This window comes from Salvelinus alpinus, chromosome 2 (genome assembly GCF_045679555.1).
Source record: "Salvelinus alpinus chromosome 2, SLU_Salpinus.1, whole genome shotgun sequence".
NCBI lineage: Eukaryota > Metazoa > Chordata > Actinopteri > Salmoniformes > Salmonidae > Salvelinus > Salvelinus alpinus.
The window spans coordinates 66,412,633-66,439,981 of NC_092087.1; the positions used below are offsets into that span (position 1 = coordinate 66,412,633).

Below are 27,349 nucleotides of genomic sequence, written 5' to 3' on the forward strand. Positions count from 1 at the left end.
CAATGCCCTGCTTTTCCTCTCTCCAAGCAGTCACTGTCAATTTCCCTTGTTAAACTCCTCCTCAAGACAGAGCGTTAGCCCCTTCACGTAACCGCTAACTTCGCTGCATTACCCGCTCTCATTTCAAGTCACCGTTTCAACTAAACTCATTGATTTTCTGTGTGGTGGATGATGGGAGTTTCCACCCTTTCTATGTAAAGTGCTTTCAGCTCTGGAGAAGCACTATATAAATCCAATCAATTCTAATGAATTATTATGTAGTTAGGAACCCAGTTGAAGTCAGTAGGAGGAGTTACTGTCATCGCCTCTAACAATAGTGCATCATTCTTCCCGGACCATCATCGCTCAAGACAGGAGCTTTCACGTTTTGTTCACCCCAGCATGGTTTGATGCTATACGCGAGGGCCAACAGCTCAGTGAACGCCTGCATGGGCCACAGCGGTTAGTGCATTTAGATAGGATGTTGACCCCAGCAGAGGCCTCTGGAGTGATGTCACAGTAGGACTTATCTTAAGGCTAATTTTGTCATAATCTTCCCCCCTTTTTCTTATACTTGGCTTCTCAAATTTGTTTGTGTACGGGAAAATGACGTGTTTTGACTATGTGAGTGAGAGAAAGCAAGCCTGCACGTGTGCGTGTGTGTGCATGCATACATGTTTGTGTGTGCTAGTGCAAATGTGTGCGTTTGCTCAGACTTTTTCTTAATTCTAAGCTCGGGCCCTGATTATCCAGCAGTGGTTTAACTAGAAGGAATCTGCTGTGCCTTTGAGCACACTGATCTGTTGTCAAAGTGCATTGCCAGGCGATTACGTGCTTCGACTGAAAAATGCTAAGTGAATGATTTTTCGGGGGGCAAACTGTACTAGTCACCCAAAGACTATCTAGGAATAGAGAATTCCAAATTATGTAGAAAAAAACAGTAATGATTGGCACATTACTTTCAGGCAAACTGAGCTCTTTCAACATTGTATTAAGCAACTATTGTGAGAAATAAAACAATATCCTATAGTCATTATGCAGTTAGTGAGTCTTGTGATGTTACAGCTTCTTGCCAGTAGCCATAGCTGCTCAGAAACATAGCACAGCTAATAATTCTGATCATCCCCAGTATATAGAAATGTTCTTATACAATGTTTATATAGTGTACAAAACATTAGGAACACCTTCCTAATATTGAGTTGCACCCCCTTTTGCCCTCAGAACAGCCTAAATGCGTCATGGCACGGAGCCTACAAGATGTCAAAAGCGTTCCACAGGAATGCTGGCCCATGTTGATTCCAATGCTTCCCACAGTTGTGTCAAAATGGCTGGATTTCCTTTGGGTGGTAGACCATTCTTGATACACACGGGGAAACTGTTGAGTGAAAAACCCATCAGTGTTGCAGTTCTTGACACACTCAAACCGGTGCGCCTGGCACCAACTACCATACCCCGTTCAAAGGCCCTTACATCTTTTATCTTGCCCATTCACCCTCTGAATGGCACACACACAATCCAGGTCTCAATTGTCTAAAGGCTTAAAAATCCTTTATTAACCGGTCTCCTTCCCTTCATCTACACTGATTGAAGTGGATTTAACAAGTGACATCAATAAGGGATCATAGCTTTCACCTGGAGAGTCTGTCATGGAAAGAGCAGGTGTTCCTAACGTTCTCTGTGTACGATGCTTCGTCCACTAATAGAAAAAGGGCCCAAATTTTAACTTCACCCACATGATGATGCTAAGCCTGCCTCTCTGGCAGTCTAATGTGCAAGGTTACCAAGGCAACTGACAAGGTTTTTTGGTCGAGGCAGAGGCACAAGGCAGACGGGCAGAGAGCAGGTCTTCCAATGATGAGCCACTGTCTCTCCATCACCCCTGCACTAGGAACAACTCGATACAGCGACAGATTCAAAAATATCTCATTATGTCATAGTTGAGTCACTGATCTAGTTAGACGACTTTGCTAGAAAACAGTAACCCAGAACATTAAATCCTTGGGCACATGCTCCTGCTCTGTATGGATTCAGGAAGCCCATTTGTTGAGGCCTTAGTATTCTAGTTATTTTCAAGTGACTAGAGAAAAATCCATCCTAAGGCCTTCTTCTTCTTGATTAATACATTAGACTTAAATTAAGAAACCTAGGTTTACTGCTCCTAAAAAGTGTTATATTAAACTTTTGCCTCTGGGGGTGCTCTACCAAGAGGGTCCCCTAAATGGAGAGATATATTGTCCAGAAATTACCACATTGGACAGAAAGGGGCACAACTCCCCACACCCATGAGTAAAAGCATATAGCTATGCTCTTAAAAGTAGGAAAATGTATTCCTGAAAAATCTCTCTTCGCCCCAGGGGACTTGTACAGGCTATGTCTGGTCCTAAAAGAAAAAAATTGTATGTTGGCAGGCCTTCATGTGGAGGTGCCTTCGCCTACATGCAGGAAAACTGGGTAACCCACTTGTTAAAAATTCCCTTGGTCTTGTCTTTAGGAGTTGCTGCTCTACATGAAGGGACGGAAGTAGCAAACATTTGACTGACAGTCTCCGATTCATATCCTTCCAACAGCGTCTTTGTGCCTTCTGACAACATTACATTTAAATGAAAAGACAGACTGTTCCGACTTTACAGAGCAGTGTTCCAGTTTTTACTTGACGCGTTTATTTCTGCGTTATTCCTCATAAGGAAATTTGTGAACATGTGTATGGTGTCTAAAAGCTGACCTACATGCATTGGGAAATAGCCCAAAGCATAGTAGATCTTGGATTGGGGCTGGATGCATAGTTGATGACGGAGGACACAGAGTAAATGGGCACCGACTAGTGACCCTCTTATGAATATCACCAGACATGCAGAGTGAATCTCAGGAGAATCATGACATTTCTGCTGTCGTATAGGTTACGAAATATCCCCGGGGTAATTTCCAGCTGAGCACCTGTCATAACCTGTTATAACCAACATGTCAGCCCCACCTCCTGTGTGTGGAGTGCAAGACTAGCCCCTTCAGGTTGAATCAGGTGCTGAGGCAGTACAAGGCAGCCCAATAATCCAGTTTGCCTAATACCACATATGTCATCCAAACCTCAATTATTCTGCAACCAAACTTCAAACTGGTGGCAATGAGTAACCCCTCTGCCACATTACTATCCCAGAAAGTCAGGGATTTTCAGGATATAAAGTGAGCAGCAACAGATTCCTTGAGGGGGAAATGTCCCCTCGTCAAAATCTGGAGCAGCACAGGGATGAATCATCAAGAGAGTGGGGACGGAGGGAAGAGAAGAGAGAACTAGAGGATGTGCTGAGCAAGAGAGGGAACGGTGCATGACAAACAGTAGCTTACTCAGAGCACCGGCTCTAACTCTGAGGAAAAGACATCACATTCAGTTTAAGTATTGCAGCAGGTGCAAAAAGCTTATGCCAAAATGACCATGGCTGAATTCGTACAGTCTGTATACAAAGTCATATCTATAGGCCTACGTGTGTTCAGTCCAAACTAGAAATTAAGTTAAACCATTTGGCAGTGAGCTGAGGACCAGTAACCTTAGGGACATTCCATGGTAAGGGAAATACGCTTTGACTCAGTTTTTTCCACTTTAAAATGTATGCCAAACGAAAACCATTGATTTCAAAAGGTTAACCAATCATACAACTCCATACAAATTGACTACTTTTAACAATTTAAACTGAAGAATTAAAAAAAACTAATTTAGTGGAAGAACTGTGCAGACGCAAACTTTGTTAATGGAATTAGGGTAAAATCTCCCTCAGTTTTGTATGCGACCACGTTTTCCAAAAACTCTTAAATATCTGCTCCGAATGACATGGCACCTTGAGTTTAAAAAAAAAAATAATAATAACTTTGGTTATTGAACTACATTAAGTGAAGTGGATTTACACGGTAACGAAATGACATCATGGGTCCCTGAACTGTACTACACAGAAATGCATTATGTATATGAATGTCATTCTCTTGCTTCACAAGTTTGGACATCACAGAGCAGCACAGCAGAGTAGGGTAGAGTTCAGTATAATAGTATAAAAAAAATGGATAGTTACATATTGGGATATTATTTGATGATATTGTATCTTTTTGACAACATCACACTTTTTTTTTGCGCTACTTGGATGTATCTGCACTAACACTTTTTCCTTTATTGCTTGTTAACCATCTTTTTAAATAGGGAGCCAATTTCTTTTCAGCACTTACTTCCATGACTGATTAAAACGAATTCTCATGGCTCCCTCTTGTCCCTCTGCAGCAGACAATGGTAAGCAATATGTTTGGAACGCAATAAAAATCACAGTATCGAATCACAATACACAAAGAATTGTGAGTATCAGTTGAAGTCGGAAGTTTACATACACCTTAGCCAAATACATTTAAACTCAGTTTTTCACAATTCCTGACATTTAATCCTAGTAAAAGTTCCCTGTCTTAGGTCAGTTAGGATCACCACATTATTTTAAGAATGTGAAATGTCAGAATAATAGTAGAGAGAATGATTTATTTCAGCTTGTATTTCTAACATCACATTCCAATTGGGTCAGATGTTTACATACACTCAATTAGTATTTGGTAGCATTGCCTTTAAAATGTTTAACTTGGGTCAAACGTTTCTTGTAGCCTTACTTAAGCTTCCCACAATAAGTCGAGTGAATTTTGGCCCATTACTCCTGACAGAGCTGGTGTAACTGAGTCAGGTTTGTAGGCCTCCTTGCTTGCACACGCTTTTTCAGTTCAGCCCACAAATCTTCTATAGTATTGATGTCAGGGCTTTGTGATGACCCTCCAATACCTTGACTTTGTTGTCCTTAAGCCATTTTGCCACAACTTTGGAAGTATGCTTGGGGTCATTCTCCATTTGGAAGACCCATTTGCGACCAAGCTTTAACTTCCTGACTGATGTCTTGAGATGTTGCTTCAATATAGCCACAATTTTCCTCCCTCATGGTGAGATCTATTTTGTGAAGTGCACCAGTCCCTCCTGCAGCAAAGTACCCCCACAACATGATGCTGCCACCCCTGTGCTTCACGGTTGGGATGGTGTTCTTCAGCTTGCAAGCCTCCCCCTTTTTCCTCCAAACATAACAATGGACATTATGGCCAAACAGTTCCATTTTTGTTTCATCAGACCAGAGGACATTTCTCCAAAAAGTACGATCTTTGTCCCCATGTGCAGTTGCAAACCGTAGTCTGGCTTTTTATGGCGGTTTTGGAGCAGTGGCTTCTTCCTTGCTGAGCGGCCTTTTAGGTTATGTCGATATAGGACTTGTTTTACTGTGGATACGGGGCTTTTGTACCTGTTTCCTCCAGCATCATCACAAGGTCCTTTGCTGTTGTTCTGGGATTGATTTGCACTTTTTGCACCAAAGTACATTCATCTCTAGGAGACAGAATGCATCTCCTTCCTGAGCGGTATGACGGCTGCGTGGTCCCATGGTGTTTATACTTGCGTACTATTGTTTGTACAGATAAATGTGGTACCTTCAGGCATTTGGAAATTGCTCCCAAGGATGAACCAGACTTGTGGAGGTCTACAATTTATTTTCTGAGGTCTTGGCTGATTTCTTTGATTTGCCCATGATGTCAAGCAAAGAGGCACTGAGTTTGAAGGTAGGCCTTGAAATACATCCACAGGTACACCTCCAATTGACTCAAATGATGTCAATTAGCCTATCAGAAGCTTCTAAAGCCATGACATAATTTTCTGGAATTTTCCAAGCTGTTTAGAGGCACAGTCAACTTAGTGTATGTAAACTTCTGACCCCCTGGAATTGTGATAGTGAATTATAAGTGAAAATCTGTCCGTAAACAATTGTTGGAAAAATTACTTGTGTCATGCACAAACTAGATGTCCTAACCCGACTTGCCAAAACTAGTTTGTTAACAAGAAATTTGTGGAGGGGTTGAAAAACGAGTTTTAATGACTCCAACCTGTGTATGTAAACTTCCGACTTCAACTGTATATTGGCACTGAAGTATTGTGATCGTATCGTGAGGTCCCTGGAAATTCCAAGTCCTACAGTACAATATACCGTACTCTATTGTCCTCTACTCACTGTTCTGTTCTCAGTAGGGCAAGGACCTCACAATACTTTGGTGCCAAAATGTATTGTGATTCTCACGATTCTATATGTATAACGATTCCATACTGTGATTTTATTGCGTTTCAAACATATTGTTCACCAGAAGCCTGCTGCAGAGGGACAAGAGCGAGCGATGAGAAAACAAATTGTCTATGTTGGAGAAATACTGGCGTTTTGGTGCAGGTACAGAAAACTAGCACATTTTCAAAATGATATATCGTCACAATATTCCGATTGTGAAATGTATCGATTTTTCCCCCACATCACTAATACTCAGTACTGTACTATCAAAACTTGTGAAACATACATCTATGATAGCTTCAGATTTGATCCAGTCCAGTCAGTCTGTGGAAGTTAACATCAAGGCCAGGGAGAACTGATCAAATTTCAACATCCATGGACATCCGGTGTCGGCCGGTGCTCAGTGGGTGAGGATGTTTGTTACAGTAAATGGAAAGAGTGGGCTCTTAGGTCGGTGTCAGTGAGAGCCGGGAGTGGTGACAGTAACTGGAGAGTGAGAAAGAGAAGCAGAGAGAGAGGGGGGAGGGGTTGTCCAGACTCAGATTGCTTTTCTAGTGGTGAAACCAAGAGTGTAAAAACAAACAGTTATGAGCTGAACATAAACAGTAAAAAAAATACTATTATGATTTCCCATTGTCGACAACTCAGGTGAGGTAATTCAGATACAGATTTTTTGTTAAGTCTGTTACCAATTTGGTAATGGAATTACGAGATTGTCACCTAATAATTCATGAACAAAATTGATATCAGTAAAATCAATATAATTAATTGGTAGGTCTACCATTACTTGTTACTTTTGTGAACTTTCATCATCCTCCCTCATGAGGGAGAGAAATTAGAAAATATCTTAAAGATATGTGGGGTTTTGGTAACAGAATGACAAGACACTGGGCAATATTTCTTAAACTTACAGAAGGTAAACAATTTCTCCAAAACAAATTAATAAGTGTTGTTATTAGTTGGCAGAGGTCTTCACATCAACATTGTGTTTCGATGTATTTCTGATACTTTTTCCTGGTAGATGTTTTATAAGACACCCTTTTCCATCTGTTTACCCAGAAATCAAATCCTTTACATATGCCTGTTTAAGATAAAAATGTATCAATGGCTTTATTTCCGCAAAAATATTGAGACTCTTAGCTTTCGTTTGACACCCAATTCGATATGCTCCTATGACCTTCATGCTTGTACTTATGAGTCCTTTGATAGAAATGCAAAATCTAGGTAACCGTGGAAACCTGAACACACCGACACCAAACAGCTATCAGCTCTGGTAACTCAAAATGTACAAAGAACACATCGACTATTTCAATCTTTCATACTAGGGAGGGAATGCACGTCTTCAGTATTTCCTCTACAGGTTTGTTTTGTAATCACAGATGTGTTTTGTGAGATCTGCCTGACTAGATCCATTGTCCTAGATCCTGATCGCTGCTCTCTGCTCTAGACAGTGTGGATGGTCTGCATTCCCGTAAACCAGCCGTGGTTACACCGGAGTGATGCAAAGAATCTCTATGCTAAAATGTTGGAGCGTCAAAGGAAACAGAGAAACCCTCCGGGGGGAGAAAAAAAATCTCCTGCCTCTAACAAATAATCTTTCACTCTCTTACTTGCTTGCTTACTCACTCACACAAACACGTGCCTGAGGGGACTACCTTCAGTTGGATACCCACAGCACTGGCATTGTGATGAACCCAAATTCCCCAGCTCCACAGTAACTGCTACTAATAGATAGGAGGAAGGGAGGAGTGGAGAGTAAACTCAACGAGGCCTTTTGCGTTCAGCTCGGAGAGAGAGTAAGAGCTAGGCTTCTGGAATGGCAGGAACAGCGGAGTGACGCAGCAGCCCTGGGGTGAGCGCTGACATGAGAACACTTCTGAGGGCAACATCTAATTAGAACAGCGAAACTCTCGGAGCCCGGGGCAGGGAGAAGAGGGGAGGGGAGCCCTTGCAGATTGTGTGTGTTTGAGTTCGGAAAGAGTATATAGAGCAAAGACTAGGCCTACATGTAAATATGCACAACTTACAAGCCGCTCACTGAACAAACTAAGTAAATCCAGGCAGCTTTTCGTTTGCTGACGTTCTTTGGCTGTAGAGTTTTATTGAGTGGACTATCTGAGTTGGAGGCAAGTAGATAAGTGAAAGGAAGGAATGAACTGACTACACTATGACTAGCTCACGCGTCGCTTGTTCCCTCTGCCTTACACACACACGAGAGAGGCTTGAGAAAAACCCTGCAAGTTAGTCCTGTGATGTGCAGTACAGCATTGCACAGAACAGAAGGACCATCTGACGAGTGGGAACCAATCATCATGACAGTGTAGAAAATGTGTAACCCCATTACATGCAAGTCGGTTGTGTCCCAATCCTCTACACTTCTGCCCAAGTGCGCATTTTCTTACTTCCCTTCATGGATTTAAAAAAGGTAGAATAAATACAGTGGAAACTCAGCCCATGCTGACGCCAAACCAATGCTTTCAAATGCATGGGGAGAAGTGCACAAGTATACAGTAACTAGAGAATTTAGACAGCAGGGAAGGTCTGTAAATTGTACACAGTCGCTGCTCCACTAAGCTGTGGCTGGAGCATGGAGGCAATGTCAGAGGGGGTGGAGTTGGGCTTGGGTAGAGTGGGGGGGGGGGGGGGGGGTTTGTGTGTAGCCCCAATCACATATAAGTCAGGGTCTTTCATTGCCGATCCTCTCTGTTCCAGTAAGCTGCAGGGGAAAGGGTTTTGAGGTGGGGAGGAATGAAAAAAGGGGGGGGGGGGTTATAAATGCCTGAGACATGACGTAAGGTCTGGCTCAGCGGGACCATGATGTTTGCGGGACTAAAGCCCCCGCTCCCTGGCCAGTTCCCCCAGCTCTGCAGGCACCGCCATATTAGCATTAAATTGGGCCCAGCCGCACTTGTAAACACGTGTACTCAAATACTCCCCCTTTGATGGGCGAAAACAGCAAGGCCCTTGGGAAAAGGAGCTGCTATGCTGACATAAGGAACTGAATGCTTGTTAAAACAGTACGTTCTGTTTTTTTCCTTGATGCTCGAGAAGCTCAGTGGAGTGTATGCCTGAAATGCATGAAAACACACACACACACACACTACTAGTATAGGTAGCTGATATAGCCTATCCTGTAAGGCTTTTAAAAGCTATGCCTTCAAATTGGTGTCTTTGGCATTTCCAAAATAAATCAATGTTAAGGACATTCATTACCTACAATACAAAAGAGCAGACAGAGTTTGAGGAAATATGATTTAGGCTCCTACAAAGAGTGTAAGGTGTTACAACATATGGTGCAGTAGTAGGGAGGAGGAAATCCAACACACTAACTGTCAGACAATTATTCAACAGTTACACTGAACAACAACACCCAAAATTAACTGTTGAAGGACTGCCGTGTATTGAGTGGGACTTCATTTTCCTCTATGTTCAGTAACCTCAGCAGCTCATGGCAGAAGAATCAGAGCAATTAGTACATTCTGGTTCTAACAGACTCCATAATGCATTCATACACTAGGCTATACCTGGCCCAAATTGAGATTATACACTGCTGACCCAGATGGAGTGAGGCACCAAAAACTGCTCTCTCGGGTCTTTCTGCCTGAGAGAGCAGCCAGGACTCACAGAATGAACGCAACATAGCATAGCGAGCTAGCATGGCAAACACAGGAAGTGGCTGTGGATGACGGTATGCGTGCGAGCTTAACCAGCGTTACATAGTGGCTCACATAGGCACAAAGCGCCCGTTGTACCTTTGATTCGCGGCGGCTGACAGGAGTCAACTCCCAAGGATTACGGGGCAACAGCACGGGCATTGAGCTACCCGGCGGCCGTTACGAGGTGGTTAAGTGAGTAAGAACGAGAAGATGAAAGTTGTGGTTAGAGTGGTTAGCTGATCACAGCCAGCCAGCCGGGGTTAGCTCTACAGTGAAGTCTTGCACAGGTTGTGTTGAACTAAAACAAAGCGGTAGTGTCTGTGGAAGCAGTCTGATTATCCCGCCAAAAACATCAGCCAATCAATGGCGAGGCATTGCAGAGTCCAAAAAGCTTCTCTACTGTCAGTCACACAGCAGAGGCCAATGAAACTGTTGCGTTTAACTTATTGTGCCACATTTATGCACACGGTCCATACACCGTCCACGATTCCAGCACACGAGCCACCAAATGTATTTCATCCTTAAAAAAGGTTTCAGAGCTGCTTAGTTCAAGCAAAGACGCCGCCATTATGTTGACTGATATATCATTAGTATAATGTAACACTTGGTTTCACGGCTTAGTAAGAGGCTAAACTCATCTGGAAGTACTAGAATACGACATAATGACTATGGAGTTGTCAAGCTATAGCTCAATTCAAAACAATGCTCCATTTCAACGACCTAAAGGTCTTTGCGGAATACTGAATGTGACAATATGACTGACAGGACGTGGGCCTGTGTGAGAATATACATAGAGGGCACGGCCAAATCAGTATTGCCCTCCATGTCACAATACAGTAGCGGGGAGCAACGGGGTTAGGGATTAGAAGAGAGTGTGTGGTGTACACACACACACACAAACAAACCACACAGCTTTGACAGATAAAATGTGCTGTAAGGCAAACACAAAGCGGTCACTCACGAGTGGCTGTATTTAGATGACTAACAAACAAAACCCAACAGCTTTAAGATACCAGGGGCCGTATGTATCAAGCACCTCAGCATGGGAGTGCTGATCAAGGATCAGCTGCCCCCATCCATGCAACCTTATTCATTGTGGTCTAATAAGGCAAAACTGATCCTAAATCAGCACTCCTACCTCCGAGATGCTTGATACATACCGGACCTGAACAAGGTTTTACTATTACTGTATTTCACCTCCCTGGCACAAGGCGATCCTGAATTCTCTTCTCTGGTCGGTCCTTCAGCACAGCTTAACGAAGCGGACGCTCATTGACAAGCCACAGCGCAAAGGTGTCTCAATTCATTTTGTTTAATAACCTGGATAAGAGCATCCTGCGGGCCATTTCTGTGCCACGCGGCAGCAATTGGAGCCGACAAGGCCAACTGGGAGAGGAGTAACGGCCAAGGATCCTTGCGGAGTCGGGCTCTTAACAGTGCACTCTCAGGGAGTAGTTAAAGTGCATTTGGCAACTGCAGCCTGACTGATCTACAAATCACCCGGCATCCTAAATGACGACTCCGTGTGATCTGTATATCGGTCGGTCTGCAAGACAAAGACTCGATCCCAAACACCTACTGTATGTAACTCTAGGGCTTGTCGTTACCGTCAAAACATCTCCAAAGTGATTACTGGTACATTGGATTTGAATAGTGTTAGGATTTATGTTTATGCACTATAGCCTGCTACCATATTGTATGAAGATGAATATTGTTTTGTTACACACACACAAACAATGCAGATGTGTGTATGTGTGTAAAGACTGATCAACAGAGTGACAGGCCATAAAAGCTGTGGTCAATCTGGAGAGGGGAGGGGTGCATATCTCTAGGCCAACCATGGAGGTTAGGGCACTGATCAATACCAAATAAGGGACTGTTTGAGTGTAGAATCGGGGGAGACACAAGACGGATCTAATCTACCCAACAACCAGATGCGGACAGAGGAGAGCACTAAGGGACTTGGACAAGTCCGAGTGCCAGCATAGGCTGAGCAAAGTTTAAACCGCGCTCAGCCTCTACTGTGATCGGCCAACAGACGCGTTGGAACTACGTCATCACGGTATAAGAACAACTGTTTACGTACTTCCTGCCAGTTCTCTGTTCTACCCTGCGCGGAGATACAGTGAACCCGTATATACGAAAATTGCATTTGCCATTTATTGTTTGCATTAATTAAACCTAATTAAAGAAAGTTAGCAGACCTTGCTTTTTATTTATCCTGATACCGGATTTGTTACACGCAGCGCTCACAATAGTCAGTCTTTTAATGACAATGCAGTTGTTTTATTTACAAAGGAGTGCCAAGATGAAGAGCTCATCAACGTTGCAGCGTTACTAATTTATGTATCCCCTGTCCCTTGATGGCTGTAATGCCCTTTTCACACCATTGTGACGATCCAAAGCCAACCGTGCCGGCTCGGGTATTTTATTTTCACATTGTTCTCTTAAGCACGGTTACAGCAACAACGCTGGATACATAACCAGGTCAGCTCTGTGCAGTTTGACTCCGTAGTGTGAAAATCCCTCTATAGGTAGCCTGCTAGAAAAGGTTTTGAGAGAGCACTGAGACTTCCCCAACACAAAACAAGAAACATGACAGCTAACAGCAGGCTTTGCCAAAGCGGTATTAACGTCGGCACGGTCTCTCTCCAGTGCTGAACCTTAATTCAGATGAATACCGAAACGGCTGGAGCAGTCCCCTGACACACTCTGTCTGAACTAAGGACACACACACACAGAGTGTAAACACCAATGCTGTGTGTGGAGACTGCGGACCACAAGAGTAGGTGGTGTCCCTGAGGCACACACACACACACACACACACATTGTCTGCTCAGATTCCTTTTAATCTGGCAACCGACATTGAAGAGCATCTGGAGGATAGAGCACGCATACGCCTGTGTGATTACTTAACTCAAAAGGAAACATTTGTGTTTAATGGTATGGTTAATTCAATACACCCACATCCATTTTATATAGCTTGACAGTCTCTAGAAATTATGTCAATATTTTCTTTATAAAACCAGTAGACACTTTAAAAGATCAGAAACAAAAATGTATCAAAACAATTCCAAAGGAGAAGGACCAACCAGGGGCTTTGACAAACTGATTTTTTGGGAGACTAAGAAAGCCGCGGGTGTTTTGTTTTTAGTCCTCTTGTTTACATCAAAATGTAAATTACAGGATTCATAATCCCCTTTTGGTTTTCGGTTTCCCCTGAGGGGCACGAAGAAGGGAGTAGGAAGGAAGTACTTTCTGTCTGGAGAACGCCACAGGGCCCTTTCTTACATCTCGCTCTGTGGTGCGAGCCTGACGACTTCTCATCCTCCTCCCATGTTCTCTCTCTATGCCTCGCTCTCAGCCTGTTGTCATCTGGTCCACATGCTTGAGGAACAGATGACAACTGCCATGAGTTGTAACCCGTGGATAATATCACAAGGGCCAGAAAGCAGTTAACAGTGCCGACTAGTAAGAACTGACTCCTCCACGTGAAGTGAAGTCTCTTTTAGTCTCTCTCTTGCTTCCACATCCTTTTCTTCTACCACGTTAGTTGTCCTTGCTATGTACTGCAGAGGTGGTAGGGTTTTCCTCTCAGAAGAAAAAAACCCACTCTTCCCAAAGCCCTTTCTTAAAGCAACAGCAAGCCCCCCAGAAAGATCCAGGACCTGTATGCATGATTTTGTGTCCAACATGGCTACTGAGCTGGAGCACTTGGCTAAGTGGAGCAACCAGTTAGTTCTCGGAGGGCTATCTAACTGAATCTTGAAATCAGGTCACCAGTCCAATCGCATCCATCACTAATGTGTCATCGCTGCTGCCATCATCACATGATCCAGGTTATAAGAATCAACTGATTATTGTGTTCAAAAACTGTGGGACAGAAACAGTACTATACTTACATGGTAAATCAGTTGGACTGTAATTCATATGTGATTCATCATTAGGCATACATCAGGTTGACAATGCACAGGGATGCCAGAACTCACATCTGCTCTTGCACAAACCCAAAGTCACTCTTACACACTCACGGGCCCGGTACACATTGTAAGATGGACGCCCCAGTGCCACTCTCCAGAGCGTTGTCTGCCAGGCACCGCCTGTTGTTGACGATAATAGTAATGTGCTTATGGTGCTTAGGCGTGACCCAGGGTGTGGTGCATTTGGCTCGGCTGTTTGCATTACATGGCAAAACAAGCAGGTGTGCATACCATTCCTTACAAGGGAGCCTCTGAATGACGTCAAAGGGAAGAGGTATAAACCTGGCCTTTGCTTTGGCCTGTGTTGCATAAGCGAGAGTGCTCGTGTGATGCATCATTGCTTAAGAAGCATGCGTCGTCTCAATCCCACACATCCACCCAAGATTAGCCCCAACAAGTGGTCCTGTGTGGCTCAGATGGTAGGGCATGGCGCTTGCAACGCCGGGGTTGTGGGTTCGATTCCCACGGGGGACCAGTACGAAAAAGTATGCACTCACTACTTTAAGTCACTCTGCTAAATTTCTAAAATATAAGTTACATTATTTAGACAATGCATCATGGGGTATAAACCTGAAAACCCCAGTCAGCAGCATTACTGCCACAGACTGGGTGGTATTGCTAATGGCAATTGTGAAATGACGCGTGGGAGTCTCCTGTGATTTCCACATGACAAGAGCAGTGTGCATTCACCGCGACATTCGCTCACCTGTCCAGACACGTAAGGCAGCCCGCACTCCCTCCATCTCCAATGTCAGGAGACTTATCTATGGGGAATGTGACACTAACTGCTGGCAGGGCTCTTCCGTGATCGCACTGCTGCAGTAATATTATACCTGACATTGTCACCGCTACAGCGAAGACACGAAGGTGATGTGAGACATTGTGAGCAAGTGGACCAAGAAAAGCTAAACAAATTCCAAGGCGCTCCTGTACAATTCTGAAAAGCCTTTTTGGTGTTGGCATATCTTCAAAGAAAGGGTTCAAAACAATAGCCACCAGCACTCTCCCAGAATAGCAAGAGGGATTATTTTAATGGTTAAAATAAGCTCTCAAAAGCTCACCTGTCCAGCTCACCTGCATGCTAGAAACCTACCCACCAATAAATGTTAGACAATAACCAGGTTTCCATCCAACCATATTAACTTGGATGAATTAGCTGACGCATAAATCAACTCCAGAACACAGCAGCCCGCCTGGTTGTCAACCATCCCAAGTCACATGATACTTTTTTGGCCAGTGAAATAGATTATGCGACAATTGCATTGGAAGCGTTTTATGAGTGAATATTGATTTAATAACCATCATGTCGAAGTGAACTTGGAGCCACAAGAGGGTAAGTTGTGTTGTCCTCCCACCATGACGTGGAAAAGCATAAATAGTTTATTAGGCAGATCAAATCAAATTGTATTTGTCACATGTGCCGAATAGACCTTACAGTGAAATGCTTACTTACCAGCCCTTAACCAACAATGAAGATAAGAAAAATACATGTTTAGAAAGTATTTACTAAAATGAACTGAAGTTTAAAAAATAAAATTAAAAAAAAGCAAAATAAAATATAGGAAAATAACAAATAATTAAAGAGCAACATTAAAATAACAGTAGCGAGGCTATATACAGGGGGCATCGGAACAGAGTCAATGTGCAGGGGCATAGGTTAGTTGAGGTAATATGTACATGTAGGTAGAGGTAAAGTTACTATGCAGACAAAATAGGAGTCATGATGAACTTCACATGGTGGTTTCGTGCACAGTGATGAAATGAATGCAAATTTCAAATAGATCCAGGGTAATATTTGTAGGCTGAAGATATGATGATCGGTGCTTGGCTGACTATTATAAAATAAAATAAATTATCTTATCCATGTCTCATCATACAACATACCCTGTCCACTTTACCAGCAAACTATTGTCTAGAGCAGTGGTCCCCAACCTTTTACCGATCCGGGGACCACCAAATCACTGTTAAAAGCTTGAGGACCACAATTTGCAGAGTTACATTTTAAAACAAAATATCTTGCTGGTCAAACTTAGTCAATTATAGCAGTGAATGTAACAAATTAAAGGACTATTATTATTATAAACAATTAGCATTGTGAAAAGTAATGTAAAATTGCTTATAATACCATTAATACTCCCAACTGTTATTATTTTTGAAAAAAATATATATACACACATATGTGTGCCAACCTGCAGTACAGGTTGGCAACCACTGGTCTAGAGAGCATGCACCAAAAACAGCTTGGGAAAGTTTGCTATTTATCAAATACGTTCTTGTAACAAAAGCATCGGCAGAGTAAAATAAATAAATAATAATATTCGGTACATGAAAACTTAAGCGTAGAAAAAGCTTTTTATGTGCACTACATAACTCCCAGCCTTCTATCCACAACAAGTCAGTTTGATGGAAAACCACCTCTGCTGGGAAAATGCAGATCTTAGAATATTCACATGGAAAATCTGTCGCCAAATGAATGGAAACCTAGCTAAATGTAGATTATTTATATTCTGTCATGCTTTGGAGGTGAGGTACCATCCGTACTGTAACACTTTTACGATACAAATTGCAGGAAGATATATATTTCCAAATTCTAAAATTGGTTTATGAGATTTATTTATGCCTGACAAATGTTGTGGCAGGGCCAAGTGTTTCTGGAGCTGCTAGACGAGTTCCACTGGAGTAGACTGTCAGGCTCTGGGGCACTCGGTCTCAAATCTCCCCCATCGATCCAGAGGTCAGAGAGACTGCTTATAGATGCACTATCCCCAGTCTGATGGACTCCACGCCTTCTCCCCAGAGTGGGAAAATTGCTGCCTGGGTGTCAATTGATCTCCTGAACATATGGCGAGTATACCGATTTGTGTCATGTCATCAAAACATGGTGGATGTGCAAATGTGCAAAGTCTGAGCAAATAAAACACACCTCAGACAGCAGAACGATAATAGTCTGGTCTTATCATAAACTACCTCATTACATGGGATAATGATGGGAAGCCATAAAAACAGCAATCTGGAATTTGACGTATGCCCTGCAATGACAGCAAGGTCCAGATTTTGCCTTGACATGCAGTCAGTTACGCATAATCCTAGGCATACTGTCTACACACAGCAAAGGCTATTGCACATCGGTCTCTTGACGATATCATTTAATTAGTGAGATGAAAATAGTCTGAAAAATAATACTTAAAAAGATAAAGGGCATTGGAATTACACGCCAAAGCAGTGATACTTTAAATAGTAGCCTGCAGCCTTATTACCCCCCATAGCCTATCCCAATTTACATAACTTTGCATAATTTAAGTGTCATGATATGATGGCCCACACACGGAAAGCATGGTGGTATGCAAATCATTAAAGTATAAAAAGGTGTTATTTAGTAAAACATTTACATTATGAAGAGTTCTAATTGAGATTTCCGAGTTGTTGGTTTGATGTCGCCTTTTCTAACTATTGGCCCGTGACCTCTTGCCGGTGTTTGTTTACTGAATAAACATCTCTATCTTATTGAGTATCCACGCACTGAGGGAGGTCCAGCATTGGCTTTGGCATTGTGTTGTGTACAGTATATAGAACTGAATGTCCAAAGACAAAAATGAAGTGATACTGAAGTAAAAAGTTATTCATGTTGTGAAACAACTCATGAAGTGCAATCTCTAAATCATCTAAAGGCCAATGCATTGTGGAAGAAAATGCAAAGAAATAACAACAGAAAAACGAAGTATGAATACTGCAGTGTTGTCCACTGTGCCAGACAGAACCTTCCGATATAAACACCTGTAAAACACAGTGATGGTGTTCATAGGGCTAGCAGGTGGGCCTCTCGTTAGAATACCAGACACGGTTACTCATAGACTGGAGGTGCCGGGCTACTGTAAACCCAACTGCCTGAGAGAACGCTCTCTGGATACCTTCCAAATGGCACCCTATTCCCTTTACAAGGAATAGGGTGCCATAGCTATCTGGTCAAAAGTAGTGCACTAAATAGGGAACGGAGTGCCATTGGAGACGCACACTCTCTCCTTCAGAGAGGACTTTCTCACACTCCCACATTCTCGAATGGACATACTGTACCAGGGCGGTCGAAGGGAGTCATTGGAATAAACACTTGTGGGGAAATGACTAAATGTGATGACCCAGAAAAGGCCAGGAAGTAATAGTATCTTGAGTATGCATAACACATCGACAAGTATACTAGTCAGTGTGGCGGAGTATGTACACGAAAAAATGCTGAGGAGACAGCATTTCGAGAACTTGTGTGTTTGAAATGCCTGACTGCATGGCGCCCTCCCACACCTCACCAGCACTGGGTAGTAGCTACCTGAGATTCAGCCTGGAGCTTGCTCCTGTGAAAAACATCAGGCTCCGTTTTAACGACGGGGCAGGGAGCCACGACATCCGCCGTGTCAGCTCTGTGGCATGAGTCACTTGAAACCAAAACTCATACTGGTTGTTATGGGTCGTTGGAGAACACGCGGAAGCCGACAAGCCGTGAGATCCGAAAGATCCCAACGACGCGGGCCGCCTCTGTGCCGCCCTCTCGACGACAAATGTCTCTGAACAAGGAATAAAAATGACTATTATTCAAATGTCTGAGGGAGTTGAATACCAAACACTGACAGGCAGCTCAGATGGGGGGGATGGCTCCCTAGTGCAAGCCAAGGCAAAGAAATAGGCTGAACAGGCCCATGTACTGTTTCCTCAGAGACCCAGCACTTACATTAAGTGTGGGTTATGCAGAAGAAAAAAAGCAAGAAAAAAACTGAGATCTCCCAACAGGGGCTGGTGAGCATTGGTCGGTTCTTTCTCCCATTGGTTGTTTCTTTCTGCACCCACTCCCGTCTTCGCCTACTCTGCAACGTATTTATAGTGCGGGGAAGGAGGGAAGGAAAAGTGGTGATGATGCCAGACATCCTCTGGGGCAAAGGAGGAGCAGAGGCAGAGAGAGGCTCATAGTGATTCTTTAACACACTCAATGTGATGTCATGGATTCCCAGTGTTGTGCAATAGCAGTACTTCGGGGTCAAAATGCTAGGCCAGTGCCTGTCAGTGATCGTCCAATGTTATCGTCCAACTCCGACAGCAATGGTCACAAAGGCAGCCATTTCGAATATGACCCAGCCCAGAGATACTTTTGTGTATATATAGTGTATGTGGACACCCCTTCAAATTAGCAGCTTTGGCTATTTCAGCTACACCCATTGCTGACAGGTGTATAAAATCGAACACACAGCCATGCAATCTCCATAGACAAACATTGGCAGTAGAATGGCCTTACTGAAGAGCTCAGTGACTTTCAACATGGCACTGTCATAGGATGGCACCTTTCCAACAAGTAAGTCTGTCATTTTTCTGCCCTGCTAGAGCTGCCCCTGTACGTGTTGCTATTGTGAAGTGGAAACATCTAGGAACAACAATGGCTCAGCCGCGAAGTGGTAGGCCACACAAGCTCACAGAACGGGACCGCCGATTGCTGAAGAGCGTAAGAATTGTCTGTTCTCGGTTGCAACACTCACTACAGAGTTCCAAACTGGCTCTGGAAGCAACGCCAGCACAATAACTTTTCGTTTCCATGGCCGAGCAGCCACACACAAACCTGAGAATACCATGCACAATGCCAAGCGTTGGCTGGAGTGGTGTGAAGCTCGCCGCCATTGGACTCTGGAGCAGTGTAAACGTTCTCTGGAGTGATGAATCACGCTTCACCATCTGGCAGTCCGACGGATGAATCAAGGTTTGGTGGACACCAGGAGAATGCTACCTGCCCCAATGCATAGTGTCGACTGTAAAGTTTGGCGGATGAGGAATAATGGTCTGGGGCTGTTTTTCATGGTTCAGGCTAGGCCTCAGTTCCAGTGAAGGGAAATCTTAGTGCTACAGCATACAATGACATTCTAGACGATTCTGTGCTTCCAACTTTGTGGCAACAGTTTGGGGAAGGCATTTTCCTGTTTCAGTATGACAATGCCCGCATGCCCAAAGTGAGGTCCATACAGAAATGGGTTGTCGAGATCGGTCTAGAAGAACTTGACTGGCCTGCACAGAGCCCTGACCTCAATCCCATCAAACTCCTTTTGGATGAATTGGAACGCCGACTGCAAGTCAGGCCTAATCGCCTAACATCAGTGCCCGACCTCACTAATGCTCTTTTGGTCATGTAGTGTTTCATACAAAAGGTGCTGGACATCCACAAATTAATACAAAATGTAACATATCATACTAAATATAGTGTCTCGGATTACTTACAGAATAATACGAAATGCTCTGAGACCAGGTTGGTGTGTCACAACACTCCTGCACAAGGACATGGAAAAAGGGAGTGGGGTGACCACCGGTGTTCACATACTAGTGACTAACTAACGTTAAAAAACATTTTTAAAGCTCTGTGCCGTCAATGTTGAGCGCTCTGTGGTAGGCATTCCCCACCAACATGTTGTTTTAACGCAGGCACTTCCAGGTCAGCTTGTTGAGTAGGGCCTTAACAAAGGTTCAGAAACATCTCCATCTGCTCAATTACATCTTTCTCCAGTAGATTCCAGAAGGAAAAAGCTTTCGTTGCAGAGTGAAACCCTACAGTCACACCCCTTGACTTTTCCCACATTTAGCTGTGTTACAAATTGGGACTAATTTCATTGTTTTTTGTTTTTAACAGTCTGCACAAAATACTGTAATGTCAATGTGAAAGAACATTTAAAAAGATTAATGAACAGTCAGGATTTATTTGTATTTTATTTAAGTATTCTAAGAGCTTTGCACACCTGGATTTTACAATATTTTCCCATTATTATTTTTTAACTCTTGCTCTGTCAAGTTGGTTGCTGATTATTGGTTGTTGATCAAGTCTTGCCATAGATTTTCAAGCTGATTTAAGTCAAAACTGTATCTAGGCCACTCAGGAACATTCAGTGTACATTTGGCATTGTGTTTTAGGTTATTGTCCTGCTGAAAGGTAAATGTCTCTTTCGTTGTCTGTTGGAAAGCAGACAAACAGGTTTGCCTCTAGGATTTTGTGCTTAGCTCGATTGTTTATTTTTATCCCAAAAAAACACCCTAGTCCTTCAGATGATGAGCATACCCATAACATGATGCAGCCAACACCATGCTTGAAAATATGACGAGTGGTACGCAGTGATGTGTTGTGTTTGCCCCAAACATAAAGTTAATGTCTTGCAGTATTACTTTAGTGCTTTATTGCAAACAGGACACATGTTGTGGAATATTTTTTATTCTGCACTGACTTCCTTCTTTTACTTTGTCATTTAGGTTAGTACTGTGCAGTAACTACAATGTTGTTGATCCATTCTCAGTTTTCACCTATCACAACCATTAAACTCTAACTGTTTTAAAGTCACCATTGGCCTCATGGTGAAATCCCTACTCGGTTTCCTTCCTCTCCAGCAACGGAGTTAGGAAGTACACCTGTATCTTTGTAGTGACTGGGTGTATTGATACACCATTCAAAGTGTAATTCATATCTTCCCCTTGCTGAAAGAGATATTTAGTGTCTGCTTTTTTTTTTTTTTTTTCCCATCTACCAATAGGTGTTCTTTGTGAGGTATTGGAAAAGCTCCCTGGTCTTTGTGGTTGAATCTGTGCTTGAAATGCAGTACTCAATTGAGGGACCTTACATAGAATTGCAAGTGTGGGGTAAAACCAGAGATTGAATAATCATTCAAAAATTGTTAAGAACTACACTGAACAAAAACATGTAAAAGTGCTGGTCCCATGTTTCATGAGCGGAAAAACACGATCCCAGAAATGTTCCATACAAACTAAAAGCTTATTTCTCTCAAATGTTGTGCACAAATTTGTTTACATTCCTGTTGGTGAGCATTTGGTGCTGAGGAGTCTGTCTGTAATAAAGCCCTTTTGTGGGGGAAAACAAATTCTGATTGGCTAGGCCTGGCTCCCCAGTGGGTGGGCCTATGCTGCGCCCCTGACCAGTCAATCATTTATTTATTTCAAATTACTGATTTCCTTATATTAAACTGTAACTCAGCAAAATCTTTGAAATTGCTGCATGTTGCGTGTACATTTTGTTCAGTACATTATTGCACAAAGAGTGAGTCCATGCAACTTATGGTACTTGTTAAGCAAATGTTTTGTCCTGAATGTATTTACATTTACATTTACATTTTAGTCATTTAGCAGACGCTCTTATCCAGAGCGACTTACAGTAGGCTTGCCATAATACTTATTGACTCAAGACATTTCAGCTTTGAATTTTGTATTAATTATTTTGAAAACAAAATTCCACTTTGACATTGTGGGGTTTTGTGTGTAGATCAGTGGCACACAAACTCAATTTATTCCATTTTAAATTCAGGCTGTAACAACAACATGTGGGAAAGGTCAAGGGGTGTAAATACTTTCTGAAGGCACTGAATATCCGGTCAATTCGATTTTTACATTTGCTCAGCTAAGACTTTAACGGAATGCAGGGTCGCTACTACAATATATAGTAGCACGGCAGCAGAACAAATGCATTAAGATATGAAATTGGTTTCTGCTCATTGCCAGTGGAGCGGTTCTGACACTCATTTGTCACTTGCCAATGAGCTCCCTCTACTACTGATAAGCACTAGAAGTAAATGGGGAAGAAAACTTAAACAAAACCTACTCCGGAATCAGGAGGGTAACTTCGACATCTAGGCCTAGATCTCCTTCGTCCAGGCATAATAAGAAATGAAAGTCTGCTTTGATTGAGGCAGGACATTTTCAAAGTAGATTATGCACAAATGCCACGTCCAGTTACACATCATTCATTTCAAATCTGATCAAGCATTGCCCTTTAAAAATGAAAAAAATATGCCTATTTTAGCTAGCCTAGGCAGCCCATTGTACAGATCTAGTGCCCATGCACTGTCGTCTAGCTTTAATGGCGAGAAGACAGAATTTTGGGGGGAAAATAAGCATACTTTCTTTATGAAACAATTTTACGCCACCATTTTCAGACAATTCTGGATGTTGCACACCCTTGGCTGAAAACAGTGTACATCCTAAATTTTCCAAAAATCCAAAAAGGTTGGTGGAAAATTGTGTTTCATAAAGAAAGTATGCATATATATACCACATTTATCCCCACCATTAAAGCTAGTTAAGTAGGAAAATGATGTCTTTGCGGCCTGAATAGATGATGCTTCATGTACAATCCGGTCTACGGGGACACGATTGTATTAACGGGAATGCACATCAAGCCTTGATGATTGTGCAGATCTAACGTAGCACCCATGCACTATCGGTTGCCTAGGCTAGCACTTGGCACTGTCCTTTGTTAGCAATGTTCGGAGGCACTCATGTACACTGAACAAAAATATAAAAACGCAACATGTGAAGTGTTGGTCCCTTGTTTCATGAGCTGAAAAACAAGATCCCAGAAATGTTCCATATGCACTAAAAGCTTATTTCTCTAAAATGTTGCTCACTACATCCCTGTTAGTGAGCATTTCTCCTTTGCCAAGATAACAAGTGTGGCATATCAAGAAGCTGATTAAACAGCATGATCATTAAAAAGGTGCACCTTGTGCTGGGGACAACGAAAGGCCAGTCTAAAATGTGCAGTTTTGTCACAACACAATGCCACAGATGTCTCAAGTTGAGGGAGTATGCAATTGGCATGGTGGCTGCAGGAATGTCCACCAGAGCTGTTGCCAGAGAATTGAACATTCATTTCTCTTCCAATGTTGTTTAAGAGAATTTGGCAGTACGTCCGACAGGTCTCACAACAGAGTGGGGTGGGGGTTATGGTATTGGCAGGCATAAGCTACAGACAACGAACACAATTGCATTTTATCAATGGTGTGACGAGGCCCATTATTGTGCCATTCATCCACCTCCATCACCTTGTGTTTTAGCATGATAATGCACGGCCCCATTTCGCAAGGATCTGTATACAATTCCTTGAATCTGAAAATGTCCCAGTTCTTCCATAGCCTGCATACTCACCATGTCACCCATTTTGAGAATGTTTGGGATGCTCTGGATCGACGTGTACAACAGCGTGTTCCAGTTCCCACCAATATTCATAAACTTCACACAGCCACTGAAGAGGAGTGGGACAACATTCCACTGGCCACAATCAACAGCTTGATCAACTCTAAGCAAGGAGATCTTTCGCACTGCATGAGGCAAATGGTGGACACACCAGATACTGACACCCCTACTTTGTTTTTAAGGTATCTGTATTCCCGGTCTTGTGAAATCCATAGATTTGGGCCTAATGAATTTATTTCAATCTACTCCCAAATATATATTTGGGAGCTACAACTCACTCAAGGCCTACACAATATGCTAATAGCCTTACCTCTGATAGGTTTTTGTGCCTTATGACTCATCTTAAATCTATGTCACTACCTACTGAGTGCATGAGTCAACTGTGCTGTTCATAAGAATAACTGTTAATTGTTCAACCGACTTAAACTGGACATGCCATTGCACTTCACAGGTGAACTCAGCTTTCAATAACATGAAGTGTGTGTAGGCCTAATGAGTTACTTGTTCAATACACTTGTGCTTGACATTTCGACACAACCAATATTATTGAGAATGGGATATATATCTTTGGAATGCATCGTGCAATGTTTCTCTGCATTCCAAGACGTAGGTATTCATCGAGGACAGACAGGTCCTTGGGTCTGCCTGACCACATTTGGATAGCGTTCTATCATTTAAAAACAATGGTAGTGAATAATTTGCACACAGTAGGCTACACTTGGAAATTAAAAGTTGTGTACAGTACAATAGAGGCAGTGCTCTGCTATAGCAAGGTCCCCCGTTTTGTGTTTTGCCCTAGCACTATACAACTGATTCCATTTAACCAAAGCTTGATGTGTTGGTTATTTGAATAAGCTGTGTAGTGTTGTGGTGTGGTAGAAACCAAAACGTGCACACAGGGGGGGCCCAGGGCCGAGTTTGGGAAACCCTGTGCTATAGTGACTAATGTCATCCGACCAAGACTACTCTAGTAGCTACGTAGCTCGAGTAGTTCACGCCACAATAGACCATAGCGCGCGAGTAGGCTTCCTGACACAAATGTCAATCTTCCTAGAGCGGACTCAACACCGTAAAACCCCACCAAAAATAAGCGGGACATTTTGACGTGGTTTACCTGCAATTCGGCTCGCTCCACCTCCCATTGCGCTCTATCCACCTCGAAGCGGGCCCATTCGTGTTGCAGAAAGTGCAATATCCCCGGAATGTTGTAATGAGCCCTGGCCGCCTCTCCGTCGCCGTCGCCAGGCTGATGCGGTCCTTTGCCAGCGCCAGGCAAACCCGAGTTGTTGTTGTTAAAGAATACGCCGGGCCCTGCCTGTTCGTCCATGCCCAGGCCAGGTGTGTGGATTCGGTTCGCGCAAACTGGCACGACCGTGCTCAGACGAATGGGTTTTCCTTTAGCCGCCCCTGTGATATGAAAGGAAATAGCTACCTACAGCTCTCTCTACTGGGCAGGCACACTCATGTCTGAGCAGCCAGCTGTCAATTGGTGACGTTCACACTGAGCTCCCACCCACATCCAGAGTTTTCTTTACCCATTGGTCGATTTCAACGATTCACACTGGAATAAGCCAATCGGAAATAAATGCGCGTGGTGTTGACAACTGCCGTATCCTACGCATGATGGAATTTGAAGTTCAAAGAAGATAGAGCTGCATTTTTCACACTAAAATGCGCCTGTTCTCTTTTACTGTCTTTTTCTTTAGTTGTTTGTATCTGAAATTGGAAATGTCATAATGTATGCTACAGAAGTGTATCTGTGGTAGCCATATTTCATATATTATAGCAAATTCCATTAATTTATCTATGCATTCCATAGAGCCATTCATCCAGTTGTTTACATAGCACACTCACACGCCTATCATCCACGACCCCCTGACTAAATTTCATGGCCTGAAATCCAAGAAAATACATTAAACTAAATATTGCCTACACATGATAGGGCGTACTTTAGTGTGAGAATATTATAAGGCCTCTATGTATGATTTGTGTGTAAGATATTTGAATTACCAAATTACCTCTATATAATGTTTACTAATTCAAAATGTATTGTTATTTTCAAGCATATATTAAATGAAACATTACATTCAGGTATTTTATTAGATCTTAAGCATTTGGATTGGTTTTACACACTTCCGAGTCATTAATGCACGGTCAATTCATTAGCCATATGATGCGTGCTGACACAGCCCCATGGTAATCATGTGATACGTCACTGCAACCACACTATTTAATTTCTGTTGGCTGATCAGCTTGGTCAAATCTTATAGCCTAGATCAGACAGCAGGAATTGAAGAGAGGAGTCACTTGCCCACATGATGCCGCCATTTGAGAAGCCACAGCACCCCAAGTCCTTCAAGCAGAGAAAAAGCTTTGGTGATTAATTTTATGTAATGATTTGCATGTGGTAGGCTATGCTTTGCTTTTATAATCTCAACCACGTTTTCCATCCCAAACAGCCACGAGAAAACAGGAGGTCGCGGGGATCCGAACGAAGTTTCCAACTAAAATTCCTGTAAGTTCGCTTATTTCTAAAACATTATTCTACCCTGAAATTCCATTGAATTTGCACCTTCTAAAAGTGACCTTTCCAACCACACACAGGTTATAATTGAAAGGTATCAACGGGAGAAGTACTTGCCGCCTCTTGATAAAACGAAATTCTTGGTCCCCCAAGAACTTTCCATGACTCAGTTTGTCACCATAATAAGGTTTGTCTCGATGTGTTTTGCTGTGAATGTTTAACTTGTTAAGCGTGGATTATCATGACTGAAATTGACCTAAATCATCATGTGTTAAGTTTTTGGTTGAACTCGTGCGTAATTTCAAACTTGGTATCACCTGATCTGAATCAGCCACGAGTGCCGCGCGACTGTCACTTTTTTTTAAATGACTCATAATGACTTGCGTTTGTGCATGAGAATTTCTACATTTGATTACTTGTCAATACTTGCTGCACGTTCTCGTTTCAGAAATCGAATGTCGCTGATGCAGAGTCAAGCGTTCTACCTGCTCATCAATAATAGTGGCCTGGCCAGCATGTCTCTTACCATGGCGCAAGTCTACAAGGACCACAAAGATGACGATGGATTTCTCTACATGACATATGCTTCTCAAGAAATGTTTGGGAATTGTGTTGAAATCCATGAAGAGTTGGTGCCAATTGCTGGAAATGTTTGAGAAGATCTAAATTACAGGATTGGATAATGTGAGGCCTCAGTTTTTGGCAGGCCCAATAACTGAACTTCGTGTATAGATATGAAATGCAATTTATATATGGATATTTAATATTACTATGGAAATGTTTTTGTATTGTTTTTAAGGTAATAAATGTTTCAACCTTTATTGAGGATCATGCTCTGAATTACATGACTTTGGTCGGATTAATTTAAGCGGAAATATGTAACTTTGGGTGACCAATCAAATTCGCAAAGAAAAAGTTGTAGGTTTGTCATTCTCGTTCAAAGCATGTCTAAGCGGTAGATCTGTTCTGTGCGCTATTCCTGAGGTTTTTTTTTGTATGTAAGCCAGCCTCAAACAGCTGAAGTTAAATATTTGGTTAAAGTGATTTCACAGCGGGTTAGATGGTACATTGAATTCTCTATTTGGTCACAAACTGAAATTGGGCAAATTTAGC

At 42.6% G+C, this 27,349-nt stretch overlaps 2 protein-coding genes across 4 annotated transcripts in view; one reads left to right on the forward strand and one right to left on the reverse strand.

Annotated features, from left to right (window-relative positions):
- Positions 1–25,181, reverse strand: part of strn (striatin, calmodulin binding protein) — an 81,203-nt gene extending 56,022 nt beyond the window's left edge. For all 3 annotated transcript variants that reach the window (XM_071388561.1, XM_071388569.1, XM_071388552.1), the window contains exon 1: positions 24,827–25,181. In XM_071388561.1, coding sequence (XP_071244662.1) covers positions 24,827–25,039 — 213 coding nt within the window. In that variant the 5' untranslated portion in view covers positions 25,040–25,181. The remainder of the gene's footprint in view (positions 1–24,826) is intronic.
- Positions 25,182–25,929: 748 nt separating this feature from the next.
- map1lc3c (microtubule-associated protein 1 light chain 3 gamma) lies at positions 25,930–27,057 on the forward strand. The gene is made up of 4 exons (XM_071388582.1): positions 25,930–26,088; positions 26,172–26,227; positions 26,317–26,423; positions 26,685–27,057. The coding sequence occupies exons 1-4, from the start codon at positions 26,028–26,030 to the stop codon at positions 26,890–26,892; spliced, it is 432 nt and encodes a 143-aa protein (XP_071244683.1). The 5' UTR covers positions 25,930–26,027; the 3' UTR covers positions 26,893–27,057.
- Positions 27,058–27,349: the final 292 nt, after the last annotated feature.

Coding starts and splice junctions, on each gene's coding strand:
- map1lc3c (XM_071388582.1), top strand. CDS start 26,028: ATGATGCCGCCATTTGAGAAGCCACAGCACCCCAAGTCCTTCAAGCAG. Junction 26,089..26,171: donor CAAGCAGAGAAAAAGCTTTG/GTGATTAATTTT, acceptor CATCCCAAACAG/CCACGAGAAAACAGGAGGTC. Junction 26,228..26,316: donor AGTTTCCAACTAAAATTCCT/GTAAGTTCGCTT, acceptor AACCACACACAG/GTTATAATTGAAAGGTATCA.